Consider the following 17,811-nt stretch of genomic DNA (forward strand, 5'->3'; position numbering starts at 1 on the left):
TTGTGGGAACTGCACAGGAAAAAAACTTGCAGTGAGCTCCTTGTATGCAGAACGGAGGGTGGGAAGAAAGAGGTGACTAAGCAGAGTGCATTGGAGAGATGAGCAGAGATCAAAGGCATACACCTGACTTGGCGGAGAGATGAGCAGAGAAGGTCAAAGGCATACACCTGACTTGGCGGAGAGATGAGCAGAGAAGATCAAAGGGATACACCTGACTTGGCCTGTTGAAACCTTGTCAGTTGGGCCCGCCTGCAATGCCCGCTGGACCTGATCTGGTCTTGACCCCCATCCCCCTCTGGTGCACACTGGACCTTATCTGGTTTTCTACATTTCCTGTATTTTGTTTTGTTTTTGTTTGTTCATATTAGGGTTTATCTCAGAGGTGTTATGTCCTTGGAGGGGCGTCACCCTCTTGAAGTTGTGTTGTATGCTTTTCTGTCTCCCAGTGTATGAAACCCAAGACTGATGAACCTATAGGGAAGGCAAGTAGAATAATGGGTTTCGGGTGGGGGTATAGTGGGGGACGGGGGTGAAAGGGAGACAATGTCAAAAAGTCCAGGAAGAAAAAAACTGTTTGGCAACTAATTGTGGCAGCAATTGTACACTACTGCTTGACATGACTGAACTATGTATTGCTATGATATAAGTATTAACTCTCAATTAATAATAAATCTTTAAAAATTAAAATAGTATTCTTATGGTGAGAGGCATTATAAAGGCTCTCAAAAGATTCCTGAAATATTTTCTTAGTAAAAAATTTTCAGAATTAAAAAGTTCCCACATCGATTTTTAAGATTAAAGAACATATTTTATAATCGTCAGATATATTTATAATTCTACCACTAAAATAAGCCATATTTCTATAATATTTCATTATTGACATATTTACATATTTTAGACACAACCTTAAGTTTGTTTCCTTCAACTTTCATAAGACAGGTCTCCATTTCAAATCATGTATCAAGCTCCTCATATGCTATGTGCTATTACAGGCTGCCTTTCCTCTAATACTAGAAGGGATGCAGTGAATAGAAAAAAGTTCATGATAGAATATTTTCCCTCTTCATCTCCTGGGATTCTTAAGTCTTCTGCCTGTCATCCTTAGCACATATTTTGAGGTGGAAAGGATACTTTTAGCTTGTACTTTCCTTCTTACAATCTTGAGACGCAGACTCTAATGTTCTTTCAGTACTTCATTCACAGACCAACTCTTGCTGTGATGGCAACACTGATCATAGTTTTCAAAACTGATTCGCAGGAACTGAACTTCTAAATCTCTAGGAGTGCTGGTGGATTATGCATTAGACTGCTAACCATACGATCAGCAGTTTGAAACTACAAGCCACTCTGTAGAGAGAGATGAAGCTTTCAATTCTCATAAAAAGTTACAGTCTCAGAAACTCACAGGAGCAGTTCCACTCTGCCCCATGGGGTCACTATGAGTCAAAATCAGCTCAAGAGCATTGGCTTTTCACTTGACACTCTGAGGGTCTGTAACTCCAAGAATATATCTTTAGACCTTGAGAAGATATATTTTTAAGTAGTCACATCTAGAAAGTGGCACTACTCATTGATACAACTGCTTAATAAACATTAAAAAAAACCAAAACACCCTGGGCGATCGAGTCGACTCAAACTCAGAGCAACGCTATATGGGGTTTCTGAAACCTTAACTCCTTGAAAAGGCAGGAAGTCTCATTTTTCTCCAAATCAGCAGCTGACTTATTTGAGCCATCTCCGTGTACTTAGCAGTACGAGGCTTGTCCACTTGAACTTCTCATTAACGACCAAGGAGAATACTAGGATTCAGGAACAAATGTTCAGAGTGGAAGAAGTCTGAGGCCATTCCGCACCCGGCAAGAGGAAGCCACCCCCCGCATAGAAGGTGGCAGTGTCAATACCGTGTGTTTAGACAGTGAGCCGGAGAAGCCACTCTGCTCCCTGAATCTCCTTGTTTTCAGGTTATGAGGTGTAGGGAAATTTCCACGGCCCTTCAGATGATCAAAAAGGTAGATGAGTGGCAGACACAATGCATCATTCAAACACTGTTGAGGACGAGCAAAATAGTTTCCCTAAAGATATCCACAATTAAATCCCCAAACCTACAATTATCATGTTGCAATGGTGAATTGAATTGATACTGTTGATGGAATTAAGGATGCTAATCAACAGACCTTACTTAGAATAAGGTGATTTTCCTGGATTGTCAATAAATAATGAATAAATAAAGCTTCTCATGTACAGAATTACAAGAACAGACATTTAGGTTGTTTTTGTCCATTACACATACTATAGAAATTTGTCACTGTTGCAATTGAAAAACTAATAAAATGCGTGAAGTACATTCCAGCAATAACCATTATAAGGCAGAGAGAAAACACAAGATGTTGTTCTTAGTCGCCGTGGAGGCCGTTCTGACTCAGCAGAATAAAACCAAGGCCAGTCTTGGACCACCTTCACAACTGTTCTGTTAGAGAGCATAGCTTCCGCCATTGTGTCAATCCATCTCAGTAAGGGCCTTCCTCTTCATTCCCCCTCTACTTCACCAAGCATGATGTCCCCAAGGGACTGATCTCTCCTTACAACGTGTCAAAAGGATGTGAGACAAAGTCTCACAATCTTTCCTTCTAAGGAGCATTCTGCCTGGACTTCTTCCAGTACGGATTTGTTGGCTCTTTCAGCAGCCCATTGGACTTTCAGTATTCCTCCCCAGCACCACAATGCAAATCCAAAGAGTCTTCTTTTATCTTCCTTATTCGATGTTCAACTTTCACATGCATATGAAGCAATTTAAAAACCATGGCATGATCAGACATACTGGAGTCAACAAAGTAACATTCTTGCTTTTCAACACTTTAAAGAGGTCTTGTGCAGTGGATTTCCCCAATGTACTGCATCTTTGATCTCCTGTCTACTGCTTCCTTGAGCACTGATTGTGGATCAAAGCAAGAAAATAATTATTGACAACTTCAATCTTTTCTCAGTTTATCTTGATGTTACCTACAGGTCGTTTTGAGGATTACAAAGTAGATTAAAACATTACATTGTAGAAATATGTAACGAATTCCATCCAGAGTTACAGGAAAGGAAGCAAAAATACAGCTGACTTCAGACATGTCGGTAGGGAACAGTAGAGAATGGAGACGGATGAAGTCCCAGTAGCTTGAAGAGCTGACAAAGACCGAGTGAGTGTGCCCTGGCTGTGAACAGTCAGTCCATCCTGCCACTGCCCAAAATTCTTTCTGAAGGTCTTGAGCACTGGCTGAAACTCAGACTTTTATTGGGTTTCCTTACGTGTGTACTCTTTAATTTTTAGTGGTCCTATGGAAACTCATTTTTAAATGATTCTCTGTTCCTAAAATTAAAAATGCTAACAAAACTTTCATTTTTAAAAGGTGTGATCACCTAAACAATATTTGTGAATTAAAAACAAAAATAATTCACTGTCATTAAGTCTATTCTAACTCATAGTGACACTAAAGGAGAGAGCAGAACTCCCCTTTTGGGGCATCCAAGACTTTAAAACTGTATGGAAGTGTTCAATCTCACCTTTTGGCTGTAGTAGTGTAGTGGCTGTTAGCTTCGAACTACTGAACTTCTGGTTAGTAGCTCTGTGGTAGCTCACTAGACCACCAGGATCCTATTCACTAATTTTTCTTTAGAAATCTCATTTCACTAGTCGATAAATTCTGAAGAATATGAAAGCTGAACTCAACTAAGAGAAGTGTGCATTTTCTGCTAGATTTTAAGAAATAATAAAATTTAGCTCAAAGACTCCTATTATCATCTTAACAATTGTGAGAAGTGCTGGGAAGACTGTCTAGACCTTAAAAAAAAGCTAAAAATATCAAAATGGATGTGAATGCATTGTATTAAAAAAAGATGAATTCGATGAATAAACGTAATTCTACCACATGATAATGAGAGAAAGGATTAAAAGAAAATAGAACATTTCATGTCCCATCACCAATCTATTTTCACTGCCGTTTTGGCTTACAGGAGTAAATCCATACATCTTTAATAACAATGCAAGCAGGAAAGGAGGTTCATAGTTACCTCAAGTTTCAGATACCCACAAAATCAACCTTACTTAATTTTAGCTGAATTTTGCAACATGGTATGGTTTGTCTGTGGGTTGTCTCTTTAAATGTTCTTTAGGTTTTTGAACTTCATGTTCCCTAGCAACTGAGAATGTCTTGTTTCTAAAAAGGTGGATTAACAGAAAAGAATGATAAAATGGCATTTCTTGGTCACTTTCAAGGATCAAAATCCTTTCACTAAAGTGATTTTATTATGATACAAAAGTATAGAAACTTTCTCTTTCTCTTTACCCTTAGACTCTCCAACAATTAGGCAGGCAACATGTAAACCATTTTGAGAAATGTGGAAGTGCTTCATCTGAGGACAGGAGCATAACGACTCCAGATCTGAAGTGATGTTCAATGTACATATATGTTAGCCATGACAAAGATGACACACGAAAGGGGCTGATTATCCTCCTTTTAAAAGAAGATCAGTTAAAAATAAGTTCTGCCCTAAACACATGCACACTATGCCCAAAGCAAGAGCAGCGAGACCAATGGTCCCAGGGAGACCTGGGAGGTGAGGGCGGTGGGGGGAGGGGGTGGTGAGCAGGCTGCACCGTGGACAGGGGAACAACTGGGGTGTGGAGTAGATAAAAATGAGATAGGGATCCGAGGTGGGTGGGGGGGAGCAGTGTCAGAGCAACAACAAACTAGCTAAGAGGAGGTACCAAGAGACAGAAATAAGGGGAAAGTGACAGTGGGGCAGGAGGAAGGTAAAAGGAAACAGGAAGGACCAAGGGAGCAAAGCAATGGATAGAGGTATAAACATAGCGGTGTCCACATGCAAATACATTAATCCACAAAAATAGAGGTATTGGCCCATGTACACATATTTATATGGCAATACACTGAGGTACGGGATGGACTTTGGGCCTCTGCTCAGACCCTCCCTCAATACAAGAACACTGTTCTAATCAATCAGAAGTCGCTGAAGACAAAACAGGTACATAAGCAAATGTGGTGAAGAGGGCGGATGGAGCCCAGCTATTAAAAGATGTAGCATCTGGGGTCTTAAAGGCTTGAAGTTATAAGAGCCGCCATTCAGCAGTGACGCAACAAGTCTACAAGGACGAAGCCCACCATCAGTGCAATAATGAGGGGGTCATAGGGACTGGGTAATTGGCATCAGCAGACAAAAACATATTGTGAAAACAAGGTGGACTGGAGCAGAGATCCAAAGCCCATATGCAGACAGTGGAACAATCTCCCCACAGAGGGGCCACAGGGAAGGGATGAGTCACCAGGGTGTGGTAAAGCATTGATGAAACACACTATATTCCTCTGGTTCCTTGAGGCTTCTCACCCCCCACTATCATGACCCCAGTGCTGCTTCCCAGTTCAGACTAGACCGGAACAGGTACACAGGTATAGAAAGGGATGGGAGCTCACGACACACAGAATCCAGGAGTGGGAATGGTGATGCCGGAAGGATAGGGGGAAATGAGGTAGAGGAAGGGAGAAAGGGGGAACCGATAGCAATGATCAATACACTACCATACACCCCTCTACAGGGGGAAGAACAACAGAAAACATGGGCGAAGGGAGACAGCAGTCTATGTGACAGATGAAAATAATAACAATGTGCAATCTATTGGCGGGGGTGGTTATGAGGGGACAGGGGAGAAAAAAAGAGCTGGGACTGAGGGCTCAATAGTAAGTAAGTGTCTAGAGGAGAATGAGGGCAACACATGTACAGACATGCCTGATTCAATTGATGTATGGATTGTTATATGAGTTGTACGAGCCCCCAATAAAATGATCCCCACCAAAAGCATGTACTATGTTGTTGGAATTAACCCCAAATGTCTTCTAATGAGTTCTTCCTTGCTATTCTCCTTTTACTATGAGAGTACGCAGTGCAATCTCTTAAGCCAAGTTATCCTTTAAAATATCTTACTAACACATTGCCAACAAGTTGATTCTGACTCATGGAGAACTGGTAGGACAGGGTAGTACTGTCTCTTTGAGTCTCTAAGACTTTACATCTTTATAGGAGCAAAGTTTCATCTTTTCTCCTGAGGAACAGCGAGTGTGTTTCAACCACTGACTGCAGTTAGCAGTTTAATTCTCACTATGACACAATCCTCACTCTACCACCAGGGCTCCTTCCGGCTATTCTTTATATGTTGGCATGTGGGCTGAACACAACTGGGTAAAATATGACAATACATACCAACGGTTGAACCCCATTTGGTTTGTGTAATTTCCTGAATTAAGTTTTCATATTGTAAGATGTGTATTATACTAATGCTAGTAAGAGCATCATCATATCTGATTCTCTTCACCCTTTCTAAATAGATGATAGCCCCTTTTATTCTTCTGACTATAACATTTGAAGATAGGATGCTTAGCTTTGTAATTCCTTTATACTGCTTTAAAACAAAACATTTTTTAATGTATACAATTTACTTAACTAATTTTATTATGAATTTTCCATTTCACCTACAGCATTAAACCTCAAGAGAATAGAGATTTTTGTCTGTTTTTTTCATTGACAAATATGTCCAGGACATATTATGGGACATGGTAGGCACCTAGAAAATATTAATCACATGAATGAACAAATATTGTGTACTAATATTAATTACTATGTCAGACTACTGAGTATGTGAATGCTGTGCACAATCAAATTCTTATATTTTGAAATTAATCATTACTTTGAACCTATGAAATATTAAGACTATGCTCTAGGTTATAAAGTAAAAACAAACACAAGACCTTATATGCAAGTTAGGTTCACATAGGTAATAATAATTATGAGGGAAATTATTCATGTTTCAAAGAACAGATATAGAAAATGATGCTCTCAGCATTCAGAAAAAAAGATCACTTGTGCTATGATAGCTCAACAATGGGACTGTGACCATGTTTGGGAAGAAACATGCTACAATGAAAGTAGAAAGAGATGAGAATGTATATGATACAAGAAATTAGAAAATAAGGTTTGAAAGACAAATTGGGACAACCTTTAAAGAGCTTTAGAAGGCAGGACACTAGTCTGTACCTTAGTGTTTGGTCAAATCCAGACTTTTGACTAGTGATAATAGCTAGTTTAGCATTTCTAGTGCTCAGTACAGCAATTAGCACAATTTAGAAAGAATATATTGTATGTTTGTTAACGGTAAATACCCCTTGAAGCCAATATAAACACACATGCATTTATATGTATACATATGAAAACATATAAACACATGCAAAACCTGCCTCGTACATATGTATATAACTCATACTTTTCTAAGGGTAACATTATATTGGAATTCTAGGCTCAGACACAGTAACTGGGTCGTGCTTGCCCAGCCCTCATCATCTTTCCGTTTATGTGATACAGCTTTTGGCAGGGGCTGCGTCACATTCCAAATGGAATCCTCTTCAGGAAGAATACTGAGAAAGAAATCAAAATTGCTAAATCTTTTCCAGCTTACACTGCAACTAGAAAGAATCTGAGAAAGCATAAGAGAAGGTGCCATTTCTGCACAATGAATCAGAGATATAAAAAATAACAAATGTCAACTGCAAGTGTGACTCTTAATTTTCTCTGTTTTAAAATACCTAATTACAGGTGATTGTATCTAATCAGAAATACAAGCAAAATCTCAAAGACTATTTTTATAATAAAGAAATTAAATTATATCAAAAACTAAGGCAGACTTAAAAAGATTCACAGCAATAATTATTTAATTCCTTAGATTGAAGATGCTCCGCACACAGGTAAATTATACATTTATTAGAAGAAGCACCAAAATTTAAAACAAAAACATTTTAAGATATGTGTATGTATAATTGGAAGCAATCTTGTTGGCTTAGTTTTTCATTTTTTAAAAAATTATACAGATACCTTAATGAATTAGCCATTCCATTTTCTATATTTGGAACTGGACATGAACTGGAAACTGAGTATAAATCATAAACATAAAATTCATAAGCAATTAAAAGTACAAGAGACATTACCTGACTCTATTAAAACTAAATTTAAAACTAAAAACCAAAGGTAGTGTGAGCTGCTTGTTTAATGTCCTTAAGCCCAATGACCTAAATTCATTTCACTGCCAACAACAGAACTTTTTTAAGCAACACAATTTAATGTGTCATTAATTGCTACAGCTTAATAACAATAATTTTTTCCTTGGAAAAATTGCTACCCATGATTTTTTTTAGAATTTTATGAATTCATATTTATTTGAACAATCGAATAGCTTCCAAAATGCTTCAGGACTTCTGGAGCAGTTTCTGAACCTCAATATTGTTGACAGTTTGGAACCACTGCATCCTGTTTGGGTGGATAGGGAGCTAGGCAGGCTGGGAGGCTGCCTTGTGGATTATAAAATGCTTAGCATCATTCCTGGTCTCTAACCACCAGATGCTAGAAAGACCGCACCATTCAATTGTGACAACTTAAAATGTCGTTGACAATGTCCTAGGGTGCAAATTAGGAGAAGCGTCATTTTAGTTATAAAGACACAAAATATGCCTTCCAAAGCAGGACAGCAGAAATGTAGCATATTAAGAGTGCAAAGTATAAATGAAGGTATTTGTCTTTTCTGACATTCATCTTTATTCTAGAGCAGATAGCATTAACACCTGATTCCACCACTTAAGACTTTGCAGCTTTCCATTCTACTGCATAGAGACAAGAAAGAGAACCACCACTATACATCGCTTAGTCTGTAATTAGTATTACCAACTCATTCAATTTTTATATGAAGTAACAACAAATAAAAATAACCCCCAAAAGGCTAGCATAACAAAGTGCTATGTTTTACTGACATTGGAACAGAATGGTAAGACAAAATTTTAAAAATAATAATTTAATGTAGTCTTGCATCTGTAATGCTTCTGAACTAATACTACTTCATTTAAGAACCTGTTCATAAAATATTGAAAGCCATCATAAGACTATAAATCGCCTTTGAGTTTACCCTGTATTTTTTCAAATAAGTTCATCAATTAACCATTGTTGAAAAAACAACTTTACACATTACAATCCCCAGTATGGGAGAAACAAGCTCCACAATCTCTACAGGTAGTTGTGATAGTTGACAGAGTCAGGATTACCAGTGGTTTGACATGTAAGATCTAGTACTCCATAACGGAATCTGCTACGAGAAGTCAATCAGTTGTAAGAATGCAACACCTTTAGTCAGATCATAGCCCCCGATCCAATCAATTGAAAGGAAGCTTCCTAGGAGGTGGCCTGTGTCCAATATAAATGGATGCTGTGGAGACGCGTGCTTGCTTTTTGCTGGGTCTGGATATTGTATCTGGCTCATCAGCCTCTAGTTCTTTACCTCTCATATTACAATCTGCCATACTGCCTCTCAATCCTGGGAGTAGCCAGCAATCTATCCTCCTAATCTTGGACTCATACAGCTCTGCAGATACAACCTTGACCTGCTGGCTTTGAATTCATTCATCTCTAGGTCCATAAGCTGTATATGAGTCAGGAGAAGCCCAAGTCTAACATGTGACCCATGGACTTGAAACTTGTCAAAACATGGAATTTGCCAGCTTTAACCACTATGTGAACCATTTTCTTTATTTGAACCATTTCTTTATTTTATTCCACACACATACAACAGAGAGAGAGAGTTTGGCTTCTCTGGAGAACCCAGCCTAAGAGAGTAGCACATCTTGCTGATGAACTAGATTTCTTTCTACCAGTGAAGCAAGGATTAATGGTTGAGGGAAAACAAATCTAGATAAAATCAATGGTTAATTGATTTTGGATTAATGGTTGAGGGAAAACAAATCTAGATAAAATCAAAATGTTTAAAAATAATATTAAATAGCTCTATTTGTAGCATTTAGCCTGTATAAGCATCCACTATTGCTTTGTAATTTCATTTCATATTACTTTTACTCTCACAATGTGTGTGTGTGAAAAGGGGTTGGGTGGTTATTGTTGATTGCACTAGACAAGTAGATAAAGGAAATTCAAATATCATACAGCTATTTAGCAGCAATGCCTGAACTAGAAGACTCCCAATACTTGTTTTTGCTTGTGTGCCCTTTTTAATCCCTAGCCAGAATTACCAGCAATTAATTTTCTCTTTAGCATATCATCTTTTGTAAATATAGTAAATACAGTAAACTCCACCACATTGGATATTGTATTTACATAAAAAGACGTGATCACAATGTCAAAGGAGAAGCAGCAACCTGATAATCCATGAGTGACTGAAGAAAGGAAATTATCCATGCAAAATACTTACACGATACTATATTAATTTACAGTGCTGAATGCTAAGTATTTAGACACTTCATATTTACATAGTTGCATAGAATATTGAACTGTAATGGTGTTAATATCATTTAACTTGTGAAATTTTAATTGTGAAGAATCAAAAGTCTCTTGTAAGAATGTCACTGCGGAATTAATCTACCTTCAAAAATAAATTTCAAAGAAGAAATTAGTTCACAAATTATCTTCATTATGATTACATGAAGAATTTTTTTGAATTCTGACAGCGGCTAGATTTAAAAACAAAACCTATGTCCTAGTGAACTAGAGGGATAAACTAGATAACCAAAGTCTATATTTCCATAACACCAGCAGATCCAGTGCACTATCACAAATGTTTCAGGAAGAAACGCGAACTGTCAATATGAATACATCACCAAAGACTACAGGAATATCTATGATGCCTTGGACACACAAGATGTGTGTGAACCTTGTGAAGCATCAAGAAAAGCTAGAATAGGGACCTACTGTTATACGTGCAAAAATGGAGAGAAAAGTACAGAAGCAAAAATATAGGGGAAAGAATTAGTGACAACCGAATGGTACGAGTATGTGTGTCTCCAGCGACGCACAGTGGGTGGTATGGAAAAGTAAGCTCTTTACTCTCTCTCCTTGGAGCTAAGTGAGAGGTATATGATGAACAGCTTTAAAAGGTTCCCATTCTGAGGGCCAGGCATCCTGTAGACACCTCACCTGCCTCTCCTCAAGTGCTGGTCCCGCTGGGCCGTGCCCCCAGCTGTCCCTTCAGGAAACTTGGGGCATTTGGATAAGGAGAAACTGTCTTTTTTTCAAACCTGCTTCCTAGTAGTCAATGAAGAGATAAATAATGAAATATAAATGGCAATTACTAAATACTCATCTTTGTAATCAAAGGGGAGTCATGAGAAAGGAAAGGGTCTAACGTGAAGACAACAGTGCACAAAGTCAACAAAACCTCAGGTGACAGTAATTCACTCATATTGAGCGAATTTACTTTCAACAGGTGTAATCAAGCAAATGCAGCAACTGATGATTTCTGACTTAGTTAGGAAGTTTTATTTTAATATGAGGAGCCAAGGTGGTGCTATTAGGTAAGTGTTGGCTTACGAACAGCAAGGTTAGTAATTCTAAGCCACCAGCACTGCAATGGAGAGAGGGCTCTCTGCTTCTGAAGAGATTTACAGCCTTGAAAAACCTAGGTAAGATCACTATGGATCAGAACTGACTGCATGGCAGTAAGTTTAGTCTTAATATATCTTTCTCAGATTCAGAAGTGCACTTTATGAAATAAATAGGAATTTAGTACTATTTTAGAAAACTTTTTTCATGAAACAGATTTTGATTAAGAAACCATTAATGCCTGATAATGTGGATATATTCAACATTTAGATATAAAATTACAATGAAGTATATTACAACACATTAAGTAAAACATGAGCAATTTCTGGAAGTGTTTCATGTACTTAAAATATTGTTTTCCAGAATGTCAAAGCCATTTGAATGAATATATGTTCATATACATGATAGCTTATGACATATACGGCATAAGTCAAATATGCATATATGTCTCTCCATTTGCAAATATATGACCATGCATACACACAGAGACACACATCTATAATAAAAAGTTTTTCAAAAGAATGTATCATTCCATTTACTAATAAATCCATAAGGAACCCTGGTCGTGTGGTGGGTTATGAGTTCGGGCTGCTGACCCTAAGGACATGCATCCTCTGACACCCGAAAGTGCAGTTCTACTCGGTCCTCCAGGGCTGCAGGAGTTTGAGCTTCACATACATCAATATTACTTGTCTAACAGTTAAGGCTTTTAGAATCTGGAAATCTGGGGTCATTGTTCCAAATTATTTCTAGACCTATAATGTTTAAAACCATAAATACACATACTAGTTTGCCTTGACATATCTTTAGTACATATCTCACAACATAACAATTCATAAATATAATACTCAAATAATCATGCGTGACCATGGAAGAGCCTCGTGGTCCTCTGCTTTCTTTTTTCCGCTTTCTTCTATGCTGAAAGTTTTAATTGAGCACAGAGATCAACCCCTTTCTCCAACTCCTTTCGAGTTAAGTACAGTCATATGACTACAGTGTAATGACTAGAACGCAAACAAAGTGGCTTACCCTAAAGACCACCAGGTATCTGTGCCCTCACCTGCTGGTTGGGAAACAGTGGCAGCTGGAAGAGAAACCCTAGATGCTGGCATGGAAAGGCCATATTGAGAATGGCAGGGCCGCCCTGCCAACCCCAGACTGTTGGCCTCTACGCTGTTCTGTGAGAGAGAAAACTCACTCTCACCACCATCAAGTCGATGCCGACTCCTAGCAACCTACAGGACAGGGTACAAGTGCCCCTGCGGGTTTCACAGACAAGAACTCTTTACGGGAGTAGAAAGCATCATCATTATGAGGAGTGGCTGGTGGTTTCGAACTTCGGACATTTCAGTTAGCAGCCCAATGTATAACACTATGCCACCAGCGCTCACTGCGAGAGCGAGGGACAGGTTTATCTTATATATCTTTGTTACACTGACCCAGCCTGTATGCCACCTAATGTAATAAATGATCTTTGTTGAGTACTAACTAGATGTCAAGAAATCATTTACTTAGATTGTACCATTACTCCTAACAACTCTATGAGGCTAGAAAACTTGGCCAGATTACAATGACAGTACAATGGAAAGTGTGATAGTCTTTGTGTTTGTTTGTTTGTTTGTTTGTTTGTTTGTTTTAAAGGATGTGCGATAACACTAAAAAAGTCTATTTTCTTTAGGTTGGAAACTATGAAGAAAAATCATGGAAAACGTACTTTATGTAAAACATAGTCATTCATTGAATGAATACAAACAGATTGAAGTTGCCAAGGATTTTTTCTTGCTTGCATCCACAATCGATGCTCTTGGAAGCAGCGGTCAAGAGGCCAAAAGATGAGTTGCATTAGGTGCATGTGTTGCACAAGACCTCTTTAGAGTATTAAAAAGCAAGGATGTTACTTTGGGGACTCAAGTGTGCCTGAGCCGAGCTAACCTATTTTCCATTGCTTCAGGTGAGTGTGAAAGTGGGACCCTGAACAAAGAAGAGCAAGCAGGGTTTGAACTGTGCTGGAGAAGAACACAGAAAGTGCCATGGTCTGCGAAAGGACAACCAGTGTGTCTTGGAAGAAATCCAGCCAGAGTGCTTCTTCAAGACCAGGATGACGGCACTTCATCGTAGATACTTTGGGAATGCTCTCAAGAGAGACCAGTCCTTGGAGAAGGGCATATTGTTTTAAAAGAGTAACAGATGGTCTGTTTTGCAGTTGACCCCAAGCATTGTTCTAACTGAGATTTAGAGCGTCTCCATTGTCTCTTCCCAGCAATGCAGTCAATTTGATACTAGTATATTCCTTCCAGAAGATCCATTTGTGTTGTCATTTATGTTGCTGAGGAAATTTATTTGCAATGAGTTCATTGTTGGTATTACCAAATTCTATTGTCTGATCTTCATCACATTTTCAACCACCAAAGTTGTTTCCCTGCTACCAGTCCTCCTTTCATTTTCAAACTTCCATATTCTTTTTTTTAATAATTAAATCATTTTATTAGGGGCTTGTACAACTCTTATCACAATCCATACATATTTCCATATTCTAATCATTCATAATTATCAATGCATCTCAGCTGCATGCTTGATCGATTTCAAACTGTAGACACTGGTAAAATCATCAATGTCTTCATTGTTAGCATTAACTGGTAGATAATTTTGAATAACAGTCATATTAGTTGGCCTTCTTCATAAGCACACGGATACTATACCATCACTGGCAGCAGAATACTTTAGGGTAGATCTTGAGATGCTCTTTGTTGCTGACAGATGTGACATTATTTCTCATCCATCTGTATTTATCAGGGGAGTGGACTACATGTTTGTCCAACTTAAAATGGCCAATACCAGTCCATTTCAGTTCACACCTGACTAGGATATCGATCTTTGTGCATTCAATTTCATTTGACAATTTCTAATTTTCTAACATTCCATATCCTGATTACTTATAGAGGTATACAGCTCCTTCATATCATTTTGGGTCATGCTACATAAACAAATGAAGACTGCCAAAGCTTGGCATCATCCATATCATGAAGGTCAACTACACTTTGAGGAAAGATTTTGATCTCGCAAAGCATTAGGCAATGTTCCATTGCGATTCATAAATTTTCCACTGGTAACTTTTCAGAAATAGACCACCATAGCACCCATTCCAGTCTTTCTTGCTCAGGAAACCACTGACACCTCCACCAAGATTGCCTGCTGGTACAGTGGAACGTCAGAGGCATAACTTGTGGCATCACAAAAGCATCCACAGCAGCCCAGTATGACAAGCTGGCAGGTGAGTGATGGCAACTGGCAGGTAACCTTCGCAAAATTCTCTCCTTTACAACAATTTAAGTATTAAATATAATGCTTACTATTCACCAACCTTCACTGGTCTAATTCTATACAATGCCATAAAGTTGCATATATGTTATGTTAGATAGGCTGCCTCATTTTATTCTGGGCCTTAAAGTTAGAAGACTGGCCCCAAATCTGAATTTCTATGGGAGTCACTGAAGTTTCTCTGTTTAGTTAAATTCTGGTCTTCATGTTTTTTACAAATTCCCCGACTTCAGCTGATAGCTAACTCTTAACCCTGAGTTCCTCTGTCAATTCTACTTGAGTTCTCATGATGCCAAAGAAATATACTCCCTTTGGCTCTTCCATAGATTTTTTTCCCCCTAAACCAAAGGGATGAAGCTTATGGAACAATTTTTCTACGTAAAATGATACTTCACTTGACCGAATAGCATATACTGTACTTTTTAAATATGCCTTTTTTCTGTCACCATAATTAGGTATGGACCTCATAAATAGAAAATTATACTTTTTATGATTTTTTGAGTTCCATTTTGTTGCCCAATGTCAGAAAGCATTTTTAAATTCATCAACATTTGCACAATTCTTAATAATGTGTATTTTATAGCACATAAAGGAAAGAATAAGGAAAATGTTTTAAGAGAGACGTTTCACTTAACAATTCACTGCAAATACTGATTCGTCAAGAGAAGGTTTACATATTCAACACAGTGTAACACTGAGGTCAGAAACGCAAAGTTTAGGAGCTCAAGAAATGAAGGATGCAGCTCCCAAGAGCAACTCATTTTTCATCTCAATCTGTCAATAAAAATTGCCATATAAATTCCAGGTGAATCTGGAATTCCTCATTTCTTTCCTTTACTTCATTGTGGTGGAATAAAAGTTTCTGTCTTTATTTAAATCATATTTTTTAAATTTTAAGAGATTTTCTGTAGTGTCCGTAATTTCCACCAAAGCCCATTTGTCATTCTATCCATTCCACATTGTAATGTATTTTTTACATAATTTCAGATCCCAAGAATTGTCTTACAATAGGATTCAGGTAGCTGTACACACTCAGTGTAGAATTTTGCTTCTGGGATCCGTGTGCATCCAGTGGGGTAGGATTTTGACCAGAGAGTGCATGCTCAGAGGCGGACGGCTGCATTTCTTAGCAGTGCCGTAAGTGCTGGGCCATAGTGTGTGCTCAATAAATGTCAGACAGAAATAAATGGGATGACTGTAATGCACCTTTCCTCTCCTCAGATAGGAAGAGCTTTGAAAAGTTCATGTAAATTTTAAATGCAAAGATCATGGAATTTTCCCAACTAATTTTAAACCCTATTTGAAGCTCTTATCCATGACGACTTGCTTTTGTTTTTCTTAATGTAGGTTTAAAACCTGTATCTTTCTTAATTAGTTGTTAATTAAGGTTTCTTTATGAATGCTTATTCAAATTCCATTTTTGTGCAGAGAAAAAAATCATACATAGTATCCATGTGATAAAACTTCATATATCTTAGTACCTTCACACCATTTCACCTCAATGACCCAACATATTGTTTTTTGCCAAACAATGGCTTCAGTAAGGTAACTTGGACAGAAGTTACATTGAAATGGAAATAGGGAGGCTCAAAAGCAGTGGTCCTCAATCTGAGGGCTGCGACCCCCTTGAGGGTTGAACGACCCTTTCAAAGGGGTCACCCAATTCACAACAGTAGCAAAATTACAGTTAGGAAGTAGCAACAAAAATAATTTTATGGTTGGGGGGGGGGGTCACCACAACATAAGAAACTGTATTAACGGGTCAAAGCATTAGGAAGGTTGAGAACCACTGTACTAAAGCAATGACATTTCATTCTATAAAGAATCTCACAAGTTATATATGCAAATGCCTCTAAGCAAGGAAAATCATCTCTTTAAGAGGCTATACAAATATTTGCACACTGCTTTCGATTGGGGAGATAATTTTAGAATGATTTCTATAGTTTATTTGCAAAGTAAAAATAAACCTTTCTTTCACAGCGATACTATTTCTTACACCAAACTCTTTTTGATCCATCATAATGACTTTAGTCACCAATCATGACTGTAAACAATTTCAACTATGTTTTAAATAAAATCTACCCACAAGGAAAGAAGATGTGTTCCCACTAAAGATATTAAAACATCGGCCACAGAAGTCACCACTCTGTAGGAGATTCAAAAACATATTCTTAAGAGTGGCAACATGAACTACATGACATCCCGATTTGAATTTTAAGGAAGGCTATGCAACACATGGGCTCATCTTTGTGAGCGCTGAAAGGAAAGTACTGGACGAAGGTCTCACTGATTGTCAGAAATGGCAATCAAAGAAAGAGGCATCATGAGTCTCTCTCAGAACTTTACTTAAAGACCCATGTGTGAAATAATTTCAGATTGGTAATAAACAAACACAGCTTCCTACAAGTCACAACCACACTCAAATTGTAGGAGAAATCCACACATCTCTGTGTTTTACTCACATCAACAAGCTGGCTGACTCCACTTGCTGTCCTGGCCAGTGTGACAAGATCTTCTTGCATCTTGTCCACCCATGACTTGATGCTGCAGGGATCAGAAAACAGAATGTCCTGTCAGACCTTTGACGTACAAAGGCCATGGGCATTAGTCAGAACTGAGACTTTGTGTCGCAGGCGGAAGATTCCCTTTTAAATCTTCCCTTTCTCTCCTATATCCTACTAGGTCCACCTCCCCTCCCCTCCGCAAGCATTAAACTTTAGTGTATCATCCCCTACTATCTGAAATAGTCCCAATCCCCAAAGCAAAAAATGTCACTCATCTTGTCCCACATGACGGTAAAAGGGTGCATAATTTTTACCAATTTTAAGTTACTAAATATAACCTTCTAAACCGCAAAGTGTATCCTTCAGGTTATAAGTCCTCTGAATATAATTTTGAGAGTTTATTAATTTATAATATTTTTAAATGATAAAAAATGAGATGAAAAAGTATTTGTAATTCCATTATTCAGGAATAACCACTCTTGGCATTTTGATGTAGCTTCTTTCCCTGATCTTTTAATGTTCTTTCACATAATCAAAAATAAAAAATTCACATTTCTTTTCTTCTTTT

At 38.0% G+C, this 17,811-nt stretch overlaps 1 protein-coding gene across 1 annotated transcript in view; it reads right to left on the reverse strand.

Annotated features, from left to right (window-relative positions):
• The window catches only part of CACNA2D1 (calcium voltage-gated channel auxiliary subunit alpha2delta 1), a 408,675-nt gene extending 391,145 nt beyond the window's left edge, over positions 1 to 17,530 (reverse strand). The window contains exons 1-2 of the mRNA XM_045288646.1: positions 17,475 to 17,530; positions 17,202 to 17,283 (exon numbers count right to left, since the gene is read on the reverse strand). Of these exons, the coding sequence (XP_045144581.1) occupies positions 17,202 to 17,283; positions 17,475 to 17,530 (138 nt within the window). The remainder of the gene's footprint in view (positions 1 to 17,201; positions 17,284 to 17,474) is intronic.
• Positions 17,531 to 17,811: the final 281 nt, after the last annotated feature.

Source organism: Echinops telfairi, unplaced genomic scaffold (assembly GCF_000313985.2).
Source record: "Echinops telfairi isolate 266 unplaced genomic scaffold, ASM31398v2 ScPeMD7_23;HRSCAF=83, whole genome shotgun sequence".
NCBI classification, from domain to species: domain Eukaryota; kingdom Metazoa; phylum Chordata; class Mammalia; order Afrosoricida; family Tenrecidae; genus Echinops; species Echinops telfairi.